Source organism: Alnus glutinosa, chromosome 9 (assembly GCF_958979055.1).
Source record: "Alnus glutinosa chromosome 9, dhAlnGlut1.1, whole genome shotgun sequence".
Lineage (NCBI taxonomy): Eukaryota > Viridiplantae > Streptophyta > Magnoliopsida > Fagales > Betulaceae > Alnus > Alnus glutinosa.
In genome coordinates this window covers 9013486-9030234 of record NC_084894.1, presented here as the reverse complement: position 1 = coordinate 9030234, position 16749 = coordinate 9013486, and the positions used below count along the sequence as shown (strand labels likewise).

The 16749-nt window shown below is 35.9% G+C and overlaps 1 protein-coding gene across 1 annotated transcript; it reads left to right on the top strand.

The window, feature by feature from the left end:
• The first annotated feature begins 1280 nt into the window (after nt 1-1280).
• On the top strand, nt 1281-15475 carry LOC133877468 (vacuolar protein sorting-associated protein 41 homolog). The gene is made up of 19 exons (XM_062315780.1): nt 1281-1648; nt 2988-3257; nt 3348-3527; nt 4856-5116; nt 5610-5742; nt 5832-5922; nt 6423-6525; nt 9730-9833; nt 9904-9997; nt 10106-10261; nt 10376-10438; nt 10639-10704; nt 11554-11754; nt 13176-13253; nt 13334-13453; nt 13546-13626; nt 13730-13815; nt 14412-14493; nt 14583-15475. Exons 1-19 carry the CDS (start codon nt 1388-1390, stop codon nt 15021-15023), a joined length of 2871 nt encoding a protein of 956 aa, XP_062171764.1. The 5' UTR covers nt 1281-1387; the 3' UTR covers nt 15024-15475.
• The last annotated feature ends 1274 nt before the right edge of the window (nt 15476-16749 follow it).

Genomic DNA, 16749 nt, shown 5'->3' with positions numbered 1-16749 from the left:
AAGTCTTTTGCATCTTGGACCCTTGTAAGTGCTTTTTATTCTTTCATGTACGTTTTTCTATATATGTAGCTTAATTTGTCACTAACAAATAATGATATATAGTCTTACTAAAAAAAAAAATTAAAAAAATCCCATACATACTCTGTCCATGTGCCTTTTTCAGTCTTCACACCTAGAACAGCTGTTACTTAAAAAGTTGAACATAATTTTCAACCAATCAACCCCACAAAAAGGCAATACCACCACTTTATTTATTTTTATAAAGAAAACTCCATCGAAATCATAGTGAAAATCTCTTTAAATACCAAAACTTGTTTTTAATCTATGCTCAATTTCTAGGCATTCTTCACGCTCGCCAAATTGTTTTGCTCCGATATCTAAGTTAGTCTTTAAGAAAAAAGTATGTTCTATGTATAAAATATTCAGTCTGTCGTTTATACTTGGATATGAGCTTATTTATAGGTAAAGAGGTAAAGTTAAATATAAATTAGATTTATTATTCTCACTTAAACTAAGAGTGATTGAAATTTGATTTGTTTTGAGAGTCTTATTTCCATTCAATTGAGAGTTGGACGATTGACCAATTTTTCAAAGAGTCTTTATTGAACTCGGATTGAAACTACTACCTCAATTCAACTTGGAATTAGATTATTCCCAACAAGATTTACATCTTAAACACACTTTTCATATGAGTAAGACCTCAGTTCTTGACTTTGCCAAAGGTAAAAAGTCTTTACAAAGTTGACGAGAGGTGGTTTTCAATAACAAGCTTCCCCACCATTATAAATTTATAAGATACCTTGATAGTGATATTCATTAGCAAACGGCAACAGTAGCATTATGTCACACAGGAGAAAAAGATATTGTTTTCTTCTTATCCTATAGAGGAATTACCTCCTATCTAATTTATAAAAATAAAATATATTTTTGAACGGATAAAAATCACATATTTTCTTTTAGTAATAGGGACAAAATTAGAATAAATTTTATTAAAAAAATATATGCATTTCACGTGTTATTATAAAAACATGAAGTAATGTTATATGTTATCTTATATTTTTAAAATTGATGTGACTTTTACGGTTATTATTAAATTAAATTCAATAATAATAAAAAATATGGGGTGGTATTTAATATATTTAGATAATAGTTAAGGAGATATTTTTATAAATTAAATTGTAGGAAGGCATTACACGTGGCACCCAACACTTTCATAATTCCCCGGCATTCCCTTGTTCTCTTGCTAATAAATATTAGTTACAGTGACTAAAAGTGAGAGAAAAACCGTTTTCAACGAAATAACCCAAACAGATCTCTCTCTCTCTCTCTCTCAATTAGTCTCTTACCTTTCCTCTCGAAGACGAGGCCACCAGGACGAACTATACAAATGGCTCCGATTCCGTCAGAGAACGGCGTCGAGGGAGACGATGAGAGAGAAGAAGAGGACGAAGAAGAGGAAGAAGAAGAGCTGGAGGTGGAGGAGGAGGAGGAGGAAGAGGAGCCAAGGCTCAAGTACCAGAGAATGGGGGGCAGCATACCTTCGCTGCTGGCGAGCGATGCGGCGTCGTGTATCGCCGTCGCGGAGCGCATGATCGCGCTCGGGACCCAGGGCGGCACCGTCCACATCCTCGATTTTCTTGGGAACCAGGTCAGCAACGAGATTGGAAATCGTGTTTGTCTTTAACTGAGTTCGTAATGGTTTTGGTAATTAAAGAAAGCGAGATTAGGTCCGATGTTTGGATTTTAGGGAATTTTGAATCGTCGTGGATGAAATTTAGAGCTGGTTAGATCTGACTTCTTGTTGAATTTTGGTTTATATATGTTATTGGGTGCTGGAATTGAGCTATGAGGTGGTAAATGAGCTGGTTTTGGGGATTATAGATTGAAGGAATGTGGGATGTGCTAATTGGCATGAGTTTGATAATGTTTTTAAGCATTGAGTTGACACCCAAAAAAAAGAGCATTTGGTAAAGCATCAAATTCCAATTCCACATTGAAAATTGTAGATGGTACTCTTTCATTTTACATGGTAGAGTTGTTGAACTTCACGCGAACATCGACACCATGAGTTTTTATTTTATTGTTATTTTTAGGACGGAGCTTGCTCAGAGTGCAAACTGGGCCTTGCCTTTAGTGAATCAGTGTAAACCAAAAGATTTTTTTTCGTCTCTTGGATAACCAGTCTTTGCGTCATTTCTCAACATGTCAACTTACGTAGTATTGCAATGTCCTTGTTAAATGTTAATGGTTTGAGAAGAACTATACTACTTGTTTAGTGAGAGTTTTTTGTTGGTATCTAATGAGTCTTCCACATGGCCTTTGGTGGCAATTTAGTTATTGGAGAAAAAAAAATGCCCTTGAGAATGTGGATTTTTCTCTTGTCCTAACGTGAGCATCTGACTGGTCCTTTTTTTGGGGCATATGTGAAGTGGATGTAGGAATTTTTCAAATGAAATGGACCTAGTGTGGTGTTAGTTATCACTGCTTCCATTGCCATGGTCAGAGTCTGAGTCCATTGCCAATTTGTCGTTGATTAAATGATTGTCTCACACAGCAGGTGTAATGATAAATGCCACTTTTTAAAATCTATGAAAAAAGCCTTACTTTGATCAATATGTGATGTATCTATAATCATTTTTTATTTACAAATACTTATTTATTTATTTATTTTTTAATTTTTTTCTATTTATTAAGAAATAAAAATTTCCCAGAAACCAAGTGCATCATGTGATCTCAAATGCATTTTTGTTTCATTTCTGAAATCTTAACCAATTATGTAACTGTGTAGAATACACTGGCATTGGGCTGTCCAAAGCATATGGCATTACTAATTATCAGATCAAATTTGTTTTTCCAGCTAATCATATGGAGGGGCTCCAAGTTTGTCATCATAAATTTGGGGCCAGTGGGTTGCACCAACCACAATTGTTGTAGTCATAATAACATGTTTTAGGTTTGAAATATTTGGTTGATTTTCTTCTTTACAGGTTAAGGAATTCCCTGCTCATACTGCTGCTGTCAATCATCTTAGCTTTGACCTAGAAGGTGAATATGTAGGAAGCTGTTCTGATGATGGGTCTGTTGTCATAAACAGCCTTTTCACTGACGAGAAAATGAAGTTTGAGTATCATCGCCCGATGAAGGCTATTGCTCTGGACCCAGATTATGCAAGAAAAATGTCAAGAAGATTTGTAACTGGTGGTTTAGCAGGTCATTTATATTATAATACCAAGAAATGGCTTGGCTATCGTGACCAGGTTTGTACTAGTCTGCTGACTAATAGCATGCATAAAATGCCTGGTACCTTTTGGTTTCTTGAAACTAAAAAAATTTGACCTGTTTTCTAGGTCTTGCATTCTGGTGAAGGTCCAATTCATGCAGTGAAGTGGAGAACCAGTCTCATTGCTTGGGCTAATGATGCAGGTGTGAAAGTTTATGACACTGCCAATGATCAGCGTATAACATTTATTGAAAGACCACGAGGAAGCCCACGTCCCGAGCTTTTAGTTCCTCACTTAGTTTGGCAGGTCAGTCAATGATTAACTGGCCCCTGCATTGGTACATGTTTATGGATTGTGCAAGTTTCAGTGCAGTTGTTTCAGGCTAGCAGCAATAGCCAGCAGCTACGACAACCCACACACACACATATATATGTATATAGAAATGCTATGCTTACACCTGTTCCCTACTCCGATATTTCTACACCCTGACAGCGCCACTTCAGGAAAAAATGAAAAAAAAAAATTGGTTTCGAAATTGACAAGATTTTTGCATTGAAAAATGTGTTTTTTTGGGCAATGCAGACTGTTGCGACTGCATCTATGAGAAGGATGTGACTGCATCCTGCATCAAAACTTCTGACTGAACTATTTTTCAAAACAAAATGGTTTCTTCTTCGTTTGCACCCTCTCATACAAAGTCCAGATCTGAGAGAGCGGCTCCACCTTCTCTGAATCTCTCCATCTTTGCATTATATGATATATTTTAAAGTTAAGCGATTAGAAAATAACAACAAATTGACAAATTGACCAGAGCCAATCAAGCATGAAAGAACAAATTAATGGGTCGATGGTGTCTTCCCTTTCTGTTATATTCCATTTGCTTGATTTTCGGCACCGATATGATTGTGCGCATGCTATAGTTTACCAAGAATTCATAAAAAGCTCCAGACTTCCAACATACCGAAAACGAAAAAGAGCGGATGACAGAGATGCAAGCATAGCCCTATTTGGAGCTGTCTTCTTCGTTTGGTTCTTTGGAGAGATGCGAAATGGAGTGAAAATGGAACTCTCTCTCTCTCTTTGGAGATTTTTTTTTTCGAAGTGATGCAAAGATAGAGAGATGCAGAGAAGGTGGAGCGGCTCTCTCAGATCTGGACTTTGTTTGAGAGGGTGCAAACGATGAAGAAACCCATTTTGTTTTAAAAAATAGTTCAATCGGAAGTTTTGATGCAGGATGCAGTCACGTTGTTCTTAGAGATGCAATTGCATCAGTCTGCTATGCAAAAAAAAAAAAAAAAAGCACATTTTCAATGCAAAAAACTCGTCAATTTCGTGCCCAATTTTTTTTTTTTTTTTTTTTTTTTTTTTTTTCATTTTTTCCTGACGTGACAGCGCCGCATTAGGGTGTGGAAATATGGGAGTGGGGAATGGGTGTAAGTGTAGCATTTCTCATATGTATATGTGCATATTTTCATTTGTGTGCATATATATATATATACACACACGCATACACGCATATATGTTTATCTGCCTATATTCAAATTTGTATTTCCTTTGTATGAAGTTCTCAATACCAGTGTTGTGTTCTTTCCGAACTTTTTTGTCTTTGCTTACTTCCTTGTCATCTCATTCAGGATGACGCTCTTTTGGTCATTGGCTGGGGAACATCTGTAAAAATTGCATCAATAAGAGCAAATCAGCATGGAGCAACTAACGGGACATATAGGCATGTTCCAATGTCAAGTATGAACCAGGTGGATATTGTGGCATCTTTCCAAACCAGCTATTTCATTTCAGGAGTTGCTCCATTTGGTGATTCTTTAGTTGTTTTAGCATATATTCCTGGGGAAGAAGATGGGGAGAAGGAATTTAGTAGCACCATTCCATCACGGCAGGTACTTTCTCCCTTGCCTTTTTGTGAAATACATTGGTATCCCATTGCTGACCTTGTGCCTTGTAGACTCTAAGTTTAAGCTGCAAATGTTTTGTTTATCTCTTGAAACTAAAGCATAAATATTTTAAAGTTAATAATCTTTAGGCATATATTTGGACCTCTTTAGCCATATAATATTCCCAGTAATTTTTTCCATGGAATTGAAGCTTTACTTTTCTCCTTTTCGTTTTATTTGTTTTCTTTCGATTATGATAGTTAGAGTAGGTTCCTGTTTTATTTTGTAGATTACCTTTGCTGAAGATTATGTTATTACTAATATTACTCTGGTTCTTATCTGAACTTACTTATTGGTTTACCCTGATTTTCTGTTTTCTATCCTGACATATATTAATTCTGTGGAAAGGTGTGATTTTTTTTTTTTTTTTTTTTTTTTTTTTTTTTTTTTTTTTTAAAAAAAAAAAAGTTCTGACATAGGAAAATCTAATTATAAGCAGGGAAATGCACAGAGACCAGAAGTACGTATAGTATCATGGAGTAATGATGAACTTTCAACAGATGCCCTACCTGTTCATGGCTTTGAGCATTACAAGGCAAAGGACTATTCCCTTGCTTATGCTCCTTTCTCAGGTTAATGTATTTGTTAGTGAAGTTCATGGTCTATTTAGATCCGATATTTAATATCTAAATTGTTGTAATACTTTTTTGTGTCAATGTAGGTAGCAGCTATGCTGGTGGTCAGTGGGCAGCAGGTGATGAACCACTGTACTATATTGTATCCCCAAAGGATGTAGTTATTGCAAAACCTAGGTTAGTATGGTTGTTATTTTATTTTATATCTTCTTTATAGTTTGTGGCCATGGCGAATTAAAGAAACAGTAATATGTAATAGATTGGTTATTATGTAATCATATTCACACTTCTATAGGTGTCATATGTGTTCATACTGGCATACAAATATCTTGAAGCACAACAGAAAGTGCATTGAAATTATTTATAGATCCAGATTAAAATAAATGTCATAAATTTCACATTATTGTGTTAAAATCTTTATGGAATTTGATGGGTTTTACTAAGTTTTCGATGAAGCTACAAAGTTACAATTTAACCTTGGTTTTTTCATTTGGTTTCTTAGAAATGGAAATATTTTTGATCATTTTGATGGAAACTTTTGAGTTATGACATGTTCATTTTTCTTTTTCATGGCGTATAAATTGTTTTGTTCAAAAAGTTTTACTTTGCTTTGTTCTAATACTCCATATTGAATGTTGCAAATGTATATATAAATTTAATGCATTTACAATTATTAGGGATGCCGAAGATCATATTGCTTGGCTTCTGCAACATGGGTGGCATGAAAAAGCTTTGGCAGCTGTTGAAGCCGGTCAGGGGCGGAGTGAACTCCTTGATGAGGTATTTCCATTTTGTTTTTGTTCAATTATATTCAGTTCCATACCATTTAACATGAAACACATGATTGTGTGATGGAACATGTGTTTGCTCACATGCGCGTTTCACTACTTGGGATGCCAATGAATCTTTTCTCTATTTGTCTTTTTTCTATCTTGGGCTATAAATTTTTGCAGACACCACATAATATATTTGTTTGTTTGGTAATGACATAGCATTTTTTTTATTGAATAATAATAATAATTTATTAAAAGAATCTGGTAGATTTGATTTGTTTTTTAGATTGTAGTAGTCTTTAGGGTATTCGGGGCTCTCTTGTATACTTTTCGTGTACAAGGGCTTCACCCTTTTCTTCCAATAATATTATTATTATTATTCATAAAAGAAAATAATTTATTAAAAGAAAAAGGCAAAGTCCTTGTACTTGAAATTTATACTAGAGAGACAACCACCCTAAACGTGTTTGAAATCTAAAAAGTATACAAGATCTAAAAGATTCGATGAGGCAAAATTAGGAACATAGACTGCAACCCAATCTAAGAGAGATAGTAAAAAAGAGGATTTTAAACGAAGCATGTTGGACTCGTAGTTTTCAAAGAGGCTCCAATTCATTTCTCTCCAAATGCTCCACATTAAGAATGCAAGAATAACTTTCTAGATAGCATTTTTGGAGTGTCCCCGCCATCGAGTCTTCCAACAATGTAGCAACTCTTTGATATTGCTAGGTATAGCACACGAGACTCCGAATAAGTTGAGAACCAAGTGCCAAAGATCACAGATAAGGAGGTGATTTACAGTCTCCTCATTCCTTTTACATAGGCACACCAATTTACAAGAGTAAGATCCCGCCTTCTAAGGTTCTCAACTATGAAAATTACACCCAAAGCTGCTGTCAAAGTAAAGAAAGCAAACAATGTAGCAGCTCTTGGATATTGCTAGGTAGCAGGTATAGCCCACGAAACTACGAATAAGTTGAGAACCAAGTGCCAAAGGTCATTGATGAGGAGGTGATTTACAATCTTCTCATTCTTTTTGCATAGGCACACCAATTTACAAGAGTAAAATCTTGCCTTCTAAGATTATCAACTATGAAGATTCTACCCGGAGTTGCCGTCTAAGTAAAGAAAGCAATGCGGGATGGGGCAAGGGAACAAACGAGGCTTTCCAAACTGTAAAGTGTTGTAATAGCTCTTCACTTCAAAGTCGTAATAGCTCTCAACTTACAAATAAAGCTTGCACTGTTGTCCACTGTAGCCACTGCGTCGACCATTGGGAGTAACCAAAATGCTCCATCTCTCCCCAAAAATATCAAACAGAGATAACCATCCCTCTTCCCACTATTCTTAACTTGAACTCTTGGCTCGATAAGGAACTCGAAGGATTTCAACTCTACGGAAAAAAAATCTCCCCATGGGCTTTCGTTACACTAATAGACTCAACGAAATAGAACTCATGCTTCAACCTCTTCAGACATAGATGACAACATTATCCCATGACCCCCAAGCAACCAACCAAGAACCAAAGAAGCTAAAGAAAGAAGAAATCCAACACACTAGTACAAAGAATTAGCGGTATACGCCTGCAACGCTGTCTAGAGAGAGAGAGAGAGAGAGAGAGCGCTATATTCAAGATGGATTTTTATTAAGGGCTTTTTTTTTTTTAATATTTTTTTTATAAGTAATCAAATTTCATTAAAATGCAAAAGGGATACAATCCAAATACATTTTTTTTTAAAATAAGTAAATCAAGTCTTATTAAAAGCGTAAGGCGTCCCTAAGTATAACTAGAAAGAAAACGAATAAGGAAATCAACATAACTAAGTGAGAGTGGGACACAAAAGCCACCAGCCAAAGATATAAAGTATGAAAAAAAGAAGTTAAAATATCCTCCATGGACCTCTTCAAGTCCTCGAAACACCTATTATTTATTTCCTTCCAAACACAAAAAAAAGATAAATTGGCACCATATTCCAAATCGCAGCACTCATTAGCCTTCTAGACGTCCACTAACAAGCAAACAAGTTGATAACTCTTCTAGGCATAACCCAAGACATATCAAAGCGAGTAAAGAGAGCATTTCACAGAGCAGAAGCCACATTGCAGTGAAGAAGAAGGTGATTCACTGATTCTCCATTTCTCTTGCACAAGCAGCATCTGTCCACTATAATAACGTGCCTCCACTGAGATTATCCAAATACATATGAAGTATACAAGAGTGATACAAGTTAAATGATCAAGAAAATTATGAGTGATAGAAATATGAAAACAATTATAGGTAGTCATCTAGTGGTACAGGGTTTTGAAGAAAAAGGCCTGTAATCTGCCACTGTTATCTCACAATCTTCAAAAACTTTGATAATTGTGTTTTCTTCAAATACAGCACATTAAGCAAAACAGAATCATCTTCTACATTGCTATACTATGATCTCTACCAAATTGCCCTCTCGAACAAGCTAAAAGATCCACCACTCGTTGAGGAATGACCCACTCTATCTCAAAAAGATCGAAAATATAGTTCCATAAGGCATTAGCTATCTTGCAATGGAGCAATAGATGATCAACAGCTTTCCATGCCACTCTTATTATTAGGGTTAATGAGAGTTTTTATCTTAGTGCCTCACTAAATGCAATCCTTTCAGATTGGCAATTGCGAACAAGTGGACTAAAAACGTAGTACTGGTGGTGAGGGAAGGGGGTTGGTGTTTATGGGAGTTTTTTTTTTTTTGGGGGGGGGGGAGTGGCTCGATTTACTTTTCCCCTCTTGCTGTACATGATGTAACGGTAAAAACATGACTCTGCATTTGATGTTGTAATTTCCCTTTTTCTCTTAACCTTGACGAAAAGTGGCAAATCTTTTTCTTCCCACTCTTTCCTCCTTACCTCCCCTCTCTGAATTAAAATGATTTGATGATGCCCATATTGGGTCACAAGCTACTGGTTTTGGTTAAAAAATTCAGGCCACAAATTCATTATCAGTTTAGTTTATAAGTATTAATTTACTTATTAAAGATAAGTTTACATTAGGTAAGCACTTCAGAAAAATGGCTATTCAGTGGTCCTGCTGTGATTGTATTTGATTATTTACATTATTGTGAAATATGATAGGGTATTGTTTTCTAGATGATACCTTAGTCTCAGCATTTCCAATTTTTGCTTTCCATATATACTTCATGGCATAGTTTGATCAATATGGCCACTATATGTGTAGGTGGGATCTGGATACCTTGATCATTTGATTGTGGAAAGGAAGTATGCTCAAGCTGCATCTTTGTGTCCCAAATTGTTGCGGGGATCTGCTTCGGCATGGGAAAGGTACTATCTGCCTTTATTTATTACTCTTTGTACAATTCGTCTAAAACTGGCGGTGGGCTGCTTTCCACAGATGGGTTTTCCACTTTGCTCATCTCCGTCAGCTTCCTGTGTTGGTCCCATACATACCAACAGAAAACCCAAGACTGCATGATACTGCTTATGAGGTTTTGTTGGACAAAATACTGCTCCTCAATATCTTAAAATATCTTTTTATTTTCGTTCTAATGTGAACACTTCGGATTCAAGGCCTCTTGTTGCCTTTTGTGCTACAGGTTGCTCTTGTAGCTTTGGCTACAAATCCTTCTTTCCATGAGGACCTCTTGTCAACGGTCAAATCTTGGCCACATGTGATGTATTCTGCATTGCCTGTTATTTCGGCTATAGAACCTCAGCTTAATACTTCATCCATGACTGATGCGCTCAAAGAGGTCCGTCAGACAAAGATGCACACATTCACGTACTTCTAAACCTCTTGATACATATGCTTTCCATATTTCATGATCTCTGCATATGAGTATTTATGCATTCCTTTTCTCTGTCAGGCACTAGCACAGTTGTATGTAATAGATGGGCAATATGAGAAAGCTTTTTCAATCTATGCTGATGTAAGTGTTACTGATGCACATTGAAGATTCATGCACAAACAGTCAACACCAGAAATTCGTATATTAGATAAAATGTTTATGTTAAATGCTTCAGAAAATCATGGTTTCGCATCTCTATTTTGTGTACTAAGACCAATTTGGATACCCTTTTTATTATTATTATTATTATTATTATTTTTATTTTGGGTATAATTTTTCAGCTTATGAAGCCAGGAGTATTTGACTTCATCGAAAAATATAACTTGCGAGATGCAATTCGTGACAAGGTATGTCGATGCAAAATTGATGAAATACTTTTGGTGTTACTAGTCTGTCCATATTTTCATTTTCTGTTATTGCTGTTTTCCAAGTAAAAATTCATGTCAGTTTGATAATTATTTGATGTATGGTTTGCATAAATGTTTCTGAAGAGATAAACCTATAGATTTTCTGAAAAAAAAAATTGTAGCAGGTTCTGCTATATATCATTAATCAGGTTGTCGTTTTCATCATATAAATAGACATACCTTGCAATACAATTGAACTCAATTGAGCCTCATCCTTCCTAACTGGGGTTTGCAATATATATTCTTCAAAATACTTAGGGGTAATTACCTTTTTTCCCCATCAACTACCAGCCATTGTCAACATGCCCCCATGAACTGACACCTCGACCAAAAGAGAGCATCCAACTACCAACTTTACACACTTTGCCCCCTTCGGTTAGTTTAATTCGTAAAAAGACATAAATGCCCTCAACTTTTTTAAACATATTAATTTTAATATTTTTTTTTATTAATTACTGTTGGAGGGCATTTTGGTCTTTAAACCAAAATTAACGCCCAAAAATGGAATATTCTGTCCAAGTTAACGGAATTCCTTGACGGAATGGGGTAAAGTGTGTAAAGTTGGTAGTTGGATGCTCTCTTTTGGTCGAGGTGTCAGTTCATGGGGGCATGTTGACAATGGCTGGTAGTTAATGGGGGGAAAATGTAATTACCCCAAATACTTAAAAGGAAAAGGGAAGACTATTTTCCTTTTTCCTAATTGGGATGCTAGTTTCTGTTGTGTTCTTCTCATTCTTATTTCATTATAAAAATTCCTGAGTACTTTTTATGTTACCTATGCCCATGTAGGTTGTGCAACTGATGATGATAGATGGCAAGCGTGCAGTTCCATTATTGATCCAAAATAAAGACTTGATTACTCCATCTGAAGTTGTTTCACAACTTCAAAATGCCAGCAATAAGTGTGATCACAGATATTTCCTACATCTATATCTCCATTCATTATTCGAAGTGAATCCACACGCTGGAAAGGATTTTCATGATGTGCAGGTAGTGAAAGACACTGAACCTAGTTTTGGTTTGAACTTTGTGTTTCTCAGTGAGTAGACCAATCTTTAATTTAGTTGTAAATAATATGTTCACATTTATGATGGTAGCTGTCTTTAACTGTTTGGATTCTTTGGATCTGATTGTTCACAGGGTAAAAATTATGAACAAATAAACACAATTGCATACTTATCAGATAGAGTAAAAATGTGTCGACCGTCAAATCATCTTAAATTATGCTTGTGAGTCAAATGATGCAAGGACTTTGAACTAGAATATGCATTCTCTTACTACAGTTCTTATTTATGATCATTTGGAAACTCTTGCAGCCAGTGGGAAAGTTTAAATGACAGATGCTTTCTTGATTAGAAAAGCATATTTTGGCATGTTGGTTGGTGGGTGCTATTACTTTTTGGTTAAAAATAATTTTACAGATTTCTTTAGGTACAGTCTGTAGGAAAATTAATTGGTGCTGCCTGGACTTTTGCTTTCATGAAAGTAATTAAGAAACACTTCAAAGTAACGATGAACTATTTATGATTTTCCTTTTCACAAAGTTACTGTCTTAAAGAAAGTAGTGTTTTCAAACACTAGGATGCTTGACAAAGAAAGATTCCTTGTGGACTCTTTTGGATGTTTAACATGAATTTTCCATGGAAGTTGAGGTTGTTGAATCTACCTCCGAAATGGGTTCTTAATTCGACAATATGGGTTTCTTAACTGTACAAAGATTTCTCAACTGCAAGAAATGTTAGGTCTTTAGTTTTGTGGCAATTGGGAGATTGCAAGAGAATTATGGAGTTTGCTTTTCTAGTTGTTTGGTGTTGCATGGGTTATGTCTCGAAGGGTGGGAGAGTTGTCGGTGAGTTGGAGGGGACAATTGGGACACCGTACTGCTTTGGAAATGTGCAGGTTGGCTCCTTTGTGTTTAATGTGGTGTAATTTGACAGAGGGAAACTCAAGGAGCTTTAAAGATCGTGAGACTGTGATGTTAGAGTTGAAGAAGATACTGTTCCAATCCCTTTATATATGGATAGTAGCGTTCAATAGCTTGCCTGTTTCTAATTTCTCTAAGTTTTTGGAGTTTGTTCTTTTTCTATACATAAGTGGTTCTTTTGTATACTTCCTGTATGCTAGGGTTGCGCCCCTTTGAACTTTTAATGAATTTGAATTACTTATCAAGAAAAGTTTTGTGGCATTTATGATTTTATTGCAGTAAAATGAGTTGCACTAATTTTGTAATCCTTTGTTATTGGTCTGAAATTTATTTGGCAGATCTGAGTACTATGGTATTGGATTGGATCCTTTTCTTTTCCTACTTCTGCAAGAACTTGTATCTGGTTGTTGCAACACTTTGTGCAGCTAAAGTGATTTGTGCACACACGTCATCTGAAGATTTCTTGTGCCTTATTTTACTGTGATAGGTGGAGCTTTATGCAGACTATGATCCAAAGATGCTACTTCCTTTTCTTCGTAGTAGTCAACATTATACACTTGAAAAGGTTTAAACCTTCGGCAAATGGTAACTTTGAATGATTTTATATCTGAGTACATACATTAACTTCTTAAAATTAAATCTCAGGCATATGAAATTTGCGTCAGAAGAGATCTTCTAAGGGAGCAAGTTTTCATCCTTGGAAGAATGGGAAATTCTAAACAAGCCTTATCCGTCATTATAAATAACTTGAGGGATATAGAGGAGGTACTTTTCATCTCCTTTGGGATTGTTATTGGTATTTCGGTTAACTTTGAAGTTTTGTGGTGTGATGAGGCAAGCACTATCATCGTGCGCAGGCTGTAGAGTTTGTGACTATGCAGCATGATGATGATCTTTGGGAAGAGTTAATAAAGCAATGTCTTGACAAACCCGAAATGGTATGTAGACTAATATGTGATTCAAAGTATGCAGGGACATGGTAGTTGTATATTTCTTTGTGTCTTTTCCAAGCTCTTCTAACATTTCCTTCCTAATTAATAGGTGGGTTTGTTGTTGGAGCACACAGTTGGAAATCTTGATCCTCTCTATATTGTAAATATGGTTCCCAATGGCTTGGAGATACCTCGGTTAGTATAATCAGAATGATGCTGAATTTCTTGTAGTAGTTCCTTCTTTCTTTTATCTTCCATCTTAAAAGAAATCTCGGTTTTCAGTCTTAATTTTAAAAGTTTAATTTTGTTGGGAGAAGTGAATAACAAATACATATCTTGGTGTTAGCAGAATCTCAATATTGTGAAGATGCTATCAGTTCTGTTATTATATTCTTGTGGTTTCATACATGCCCAGACCTTGGTTCAAGTTTTTCAGGAGCCTTAGTGTTGTTTTAATCCATCGACTCTGCGTGAGCACTAACCTTACACGAAAGTCATCCTGCAACCTGCTCCCTCTCCCCATCCAAAAGAAGCTGGAAGAAAAATAAAAAAGGAGCAGCATATCAAAACTTATATTTTGTCATGAGTAAAAAATGCTTTTTAATTGTTCTTCTTGAAGGTTAAGAAGGTTAAATAATGTTTACACTTGATACACACCAAATAGACTGGAATGGGATGCTTTTCACTGGTAACTTCCATAAACATCAGTGATACAGATGTTGAAGCATCAAGTTCTTTACTGATGGTAATCTTTATGTAATTTCTCTCTTTTTTTCCTTTCCTTTTCGCAGGCTTAGGGATCGGTTGGTCAAGATCATTACTGATTACAGGACTGAAACATCTCTTAGACATGGTTGCAATGATATCCTCAAGGTACTCCACGCAACATAGCATTGTTGCATATCTTTTTAATGGGACACTATGAAATGATTGCTTGGCATTTTATTGTGATTGTAAAACAGGCTGATTGTGTCAACCTCTTGGTTAAATACTACAAAGAGGCAAGACACGGGATTTACTTGAGCAATGAAGAAGACGAAGCACGAGCAAAAAGGAACGACAGTGGGGCTTTTCAGGCAACTGAGAAATCATCAAGTGTGAGAACCATGGAGGTTAAGTCTAAAACCAGTGGGGGTGCAAGGTGTTGCATGTGTTTTGATCCGTTTTCCATACAAAATGTATCGGTCATCGTTTTCTTTTGCTGTCATGCTTATCACAAGACATGTCTTATGGACTCTACCTATAATATTAGTGGGAATAAAGGGTCTGGAGCCACTTCCCGGGAGCCTGTAGTAGAGTATGAGTATGATAATGGTGATCTGGACGATAATGATGATGATGATGATTCCCAGTCGCGTGCATATCATATGCGTTGTATCTTATGTACTACAGCTGCCGGTTGAGTTTGCTGATGTGTGAGCGTGTGCACCCGCGTCTGGTGTCCGTGTCCGTGTTTATGTTTGTTATTTATTTATTTGTGCATATAGTGCGGCTGAGTGCAAATTGTGCAGTCATTTTTTCTTTCTTGTGCTTCACTTGTTGTCAATTCTTGTATTTTAGTTACATAGTTACCATGGAAAGAGTGAATTTTTTCTTCGGCTAGTTTACCTAGTGTTGCCTTCAAAGAGCCAGTTTCTCTTGGCCATGGCCGTGATTACAATTTACAGGGTTGTCTTAAGACATACGTTGACTTGCATTAGTAGAGGTGCAGAACGAGGGCGGTTGGTTGGAGGTACTTGGAAATTCTTTGTTTCATCCTTTTATTTACTTCGTCCACTTATGGGTATGTGAACATTGAACTGGAGTGAGATCATCCAGTATTTTGACCTAGACTGTAAAGGGTTTTTCTTGGATATGTGTATATTTTTGGTGATTTGCGTATGGAAATATGATTGAAATGGATATTAGTGAAATATGGGCGAAGATGATGGATTGAAAATACTGAATATATTGAAATGATAAGAGCGATTCGAGATGCTCAAATCTCCAGAATTCCAAACCAACAATCTCCAGAATTCTCTCCTTTCTGTCCAACCTCATGACAGAATGCCAGGCGGCCACTACATAATAGACCCATTTTACATAGACTTATACGTAATATAGAATAAACTAAACTCAGTATAAAGTGCTTTTGATCTCAAACGGGATTGAGATATGGTGTAATACCTTTTTTCTTAACCATTCATATTGTAATAAAAACGAGAGGAGTTGGCTGCTGGGTGGCCGAACCATTACTCTTAAGTGGTCAAGCCACCCGCTTTGGGAGGTTTGGTCTCGCAACAGCCACCAAAAGAATTTTTTTTTTTTTTTTAATTATTATTATTATTATTATTATTTTTAAAGGGTTAAATTCCTTTGACTGTTGTGGTTTAATAACTTTATTTTTTTTCACCTAAGATTTAATTTGTATTGTAGATGGTATTTTGCTTTTGACTAAAAACGGAGATAGTATATTTGCCAAACTTTTGTCTATAAATTGACGGAAGTCCACGTCAATACTCTTCAAAAATAGATACATGTCCCTATGACTCATTAAAAATTAAAAAAACTTGAAAACTAAAAATATTAAAAACATTAAAAAAAAAAAAAAATTTAATTTTAATTTTAATTTTTTTGAAAAAAAAAGAGGGGTGGCTTGATGGCCCTTCTGCTCTGCTGTGCAATTCGTAGTTCTTTAGCAGTTCCTTAATGTCCATAAGTTAACGTTCTACTTCTATTCGGTCTAGGTTCCCATTGACTCTAGGAGTAAGGATATTTATTGAATTCCTTAAAAGGAACAACCTCTTGTTTTGTTCCGAGTTTCTTTTTCCCGAATGCTAGTTACTGCTCCCACCAATCGATTTGCTACTCCTTCCAACGCGTAGGTAGCATCTAGGAAATTCTTGTTTCCTTGTCCGACTGAAAAAGCCTCTCGCCATCGTTGCTTCCCTCATTGCCTTGCCTCGAGAATATGGACATCCTCTGAAAAATAGTTATTAGTTTCGCTCTTCTAAAATTTTCCTTAAACTATTATACATGACCTACACCTTATTACTAGACTTTATTATTGTATCCATTCTTTTCCTAGGTCAATCATAACCCATGTTCTTGTGTAAATTCAGTCCTATACTTAATCCTAGCAAAAATCAT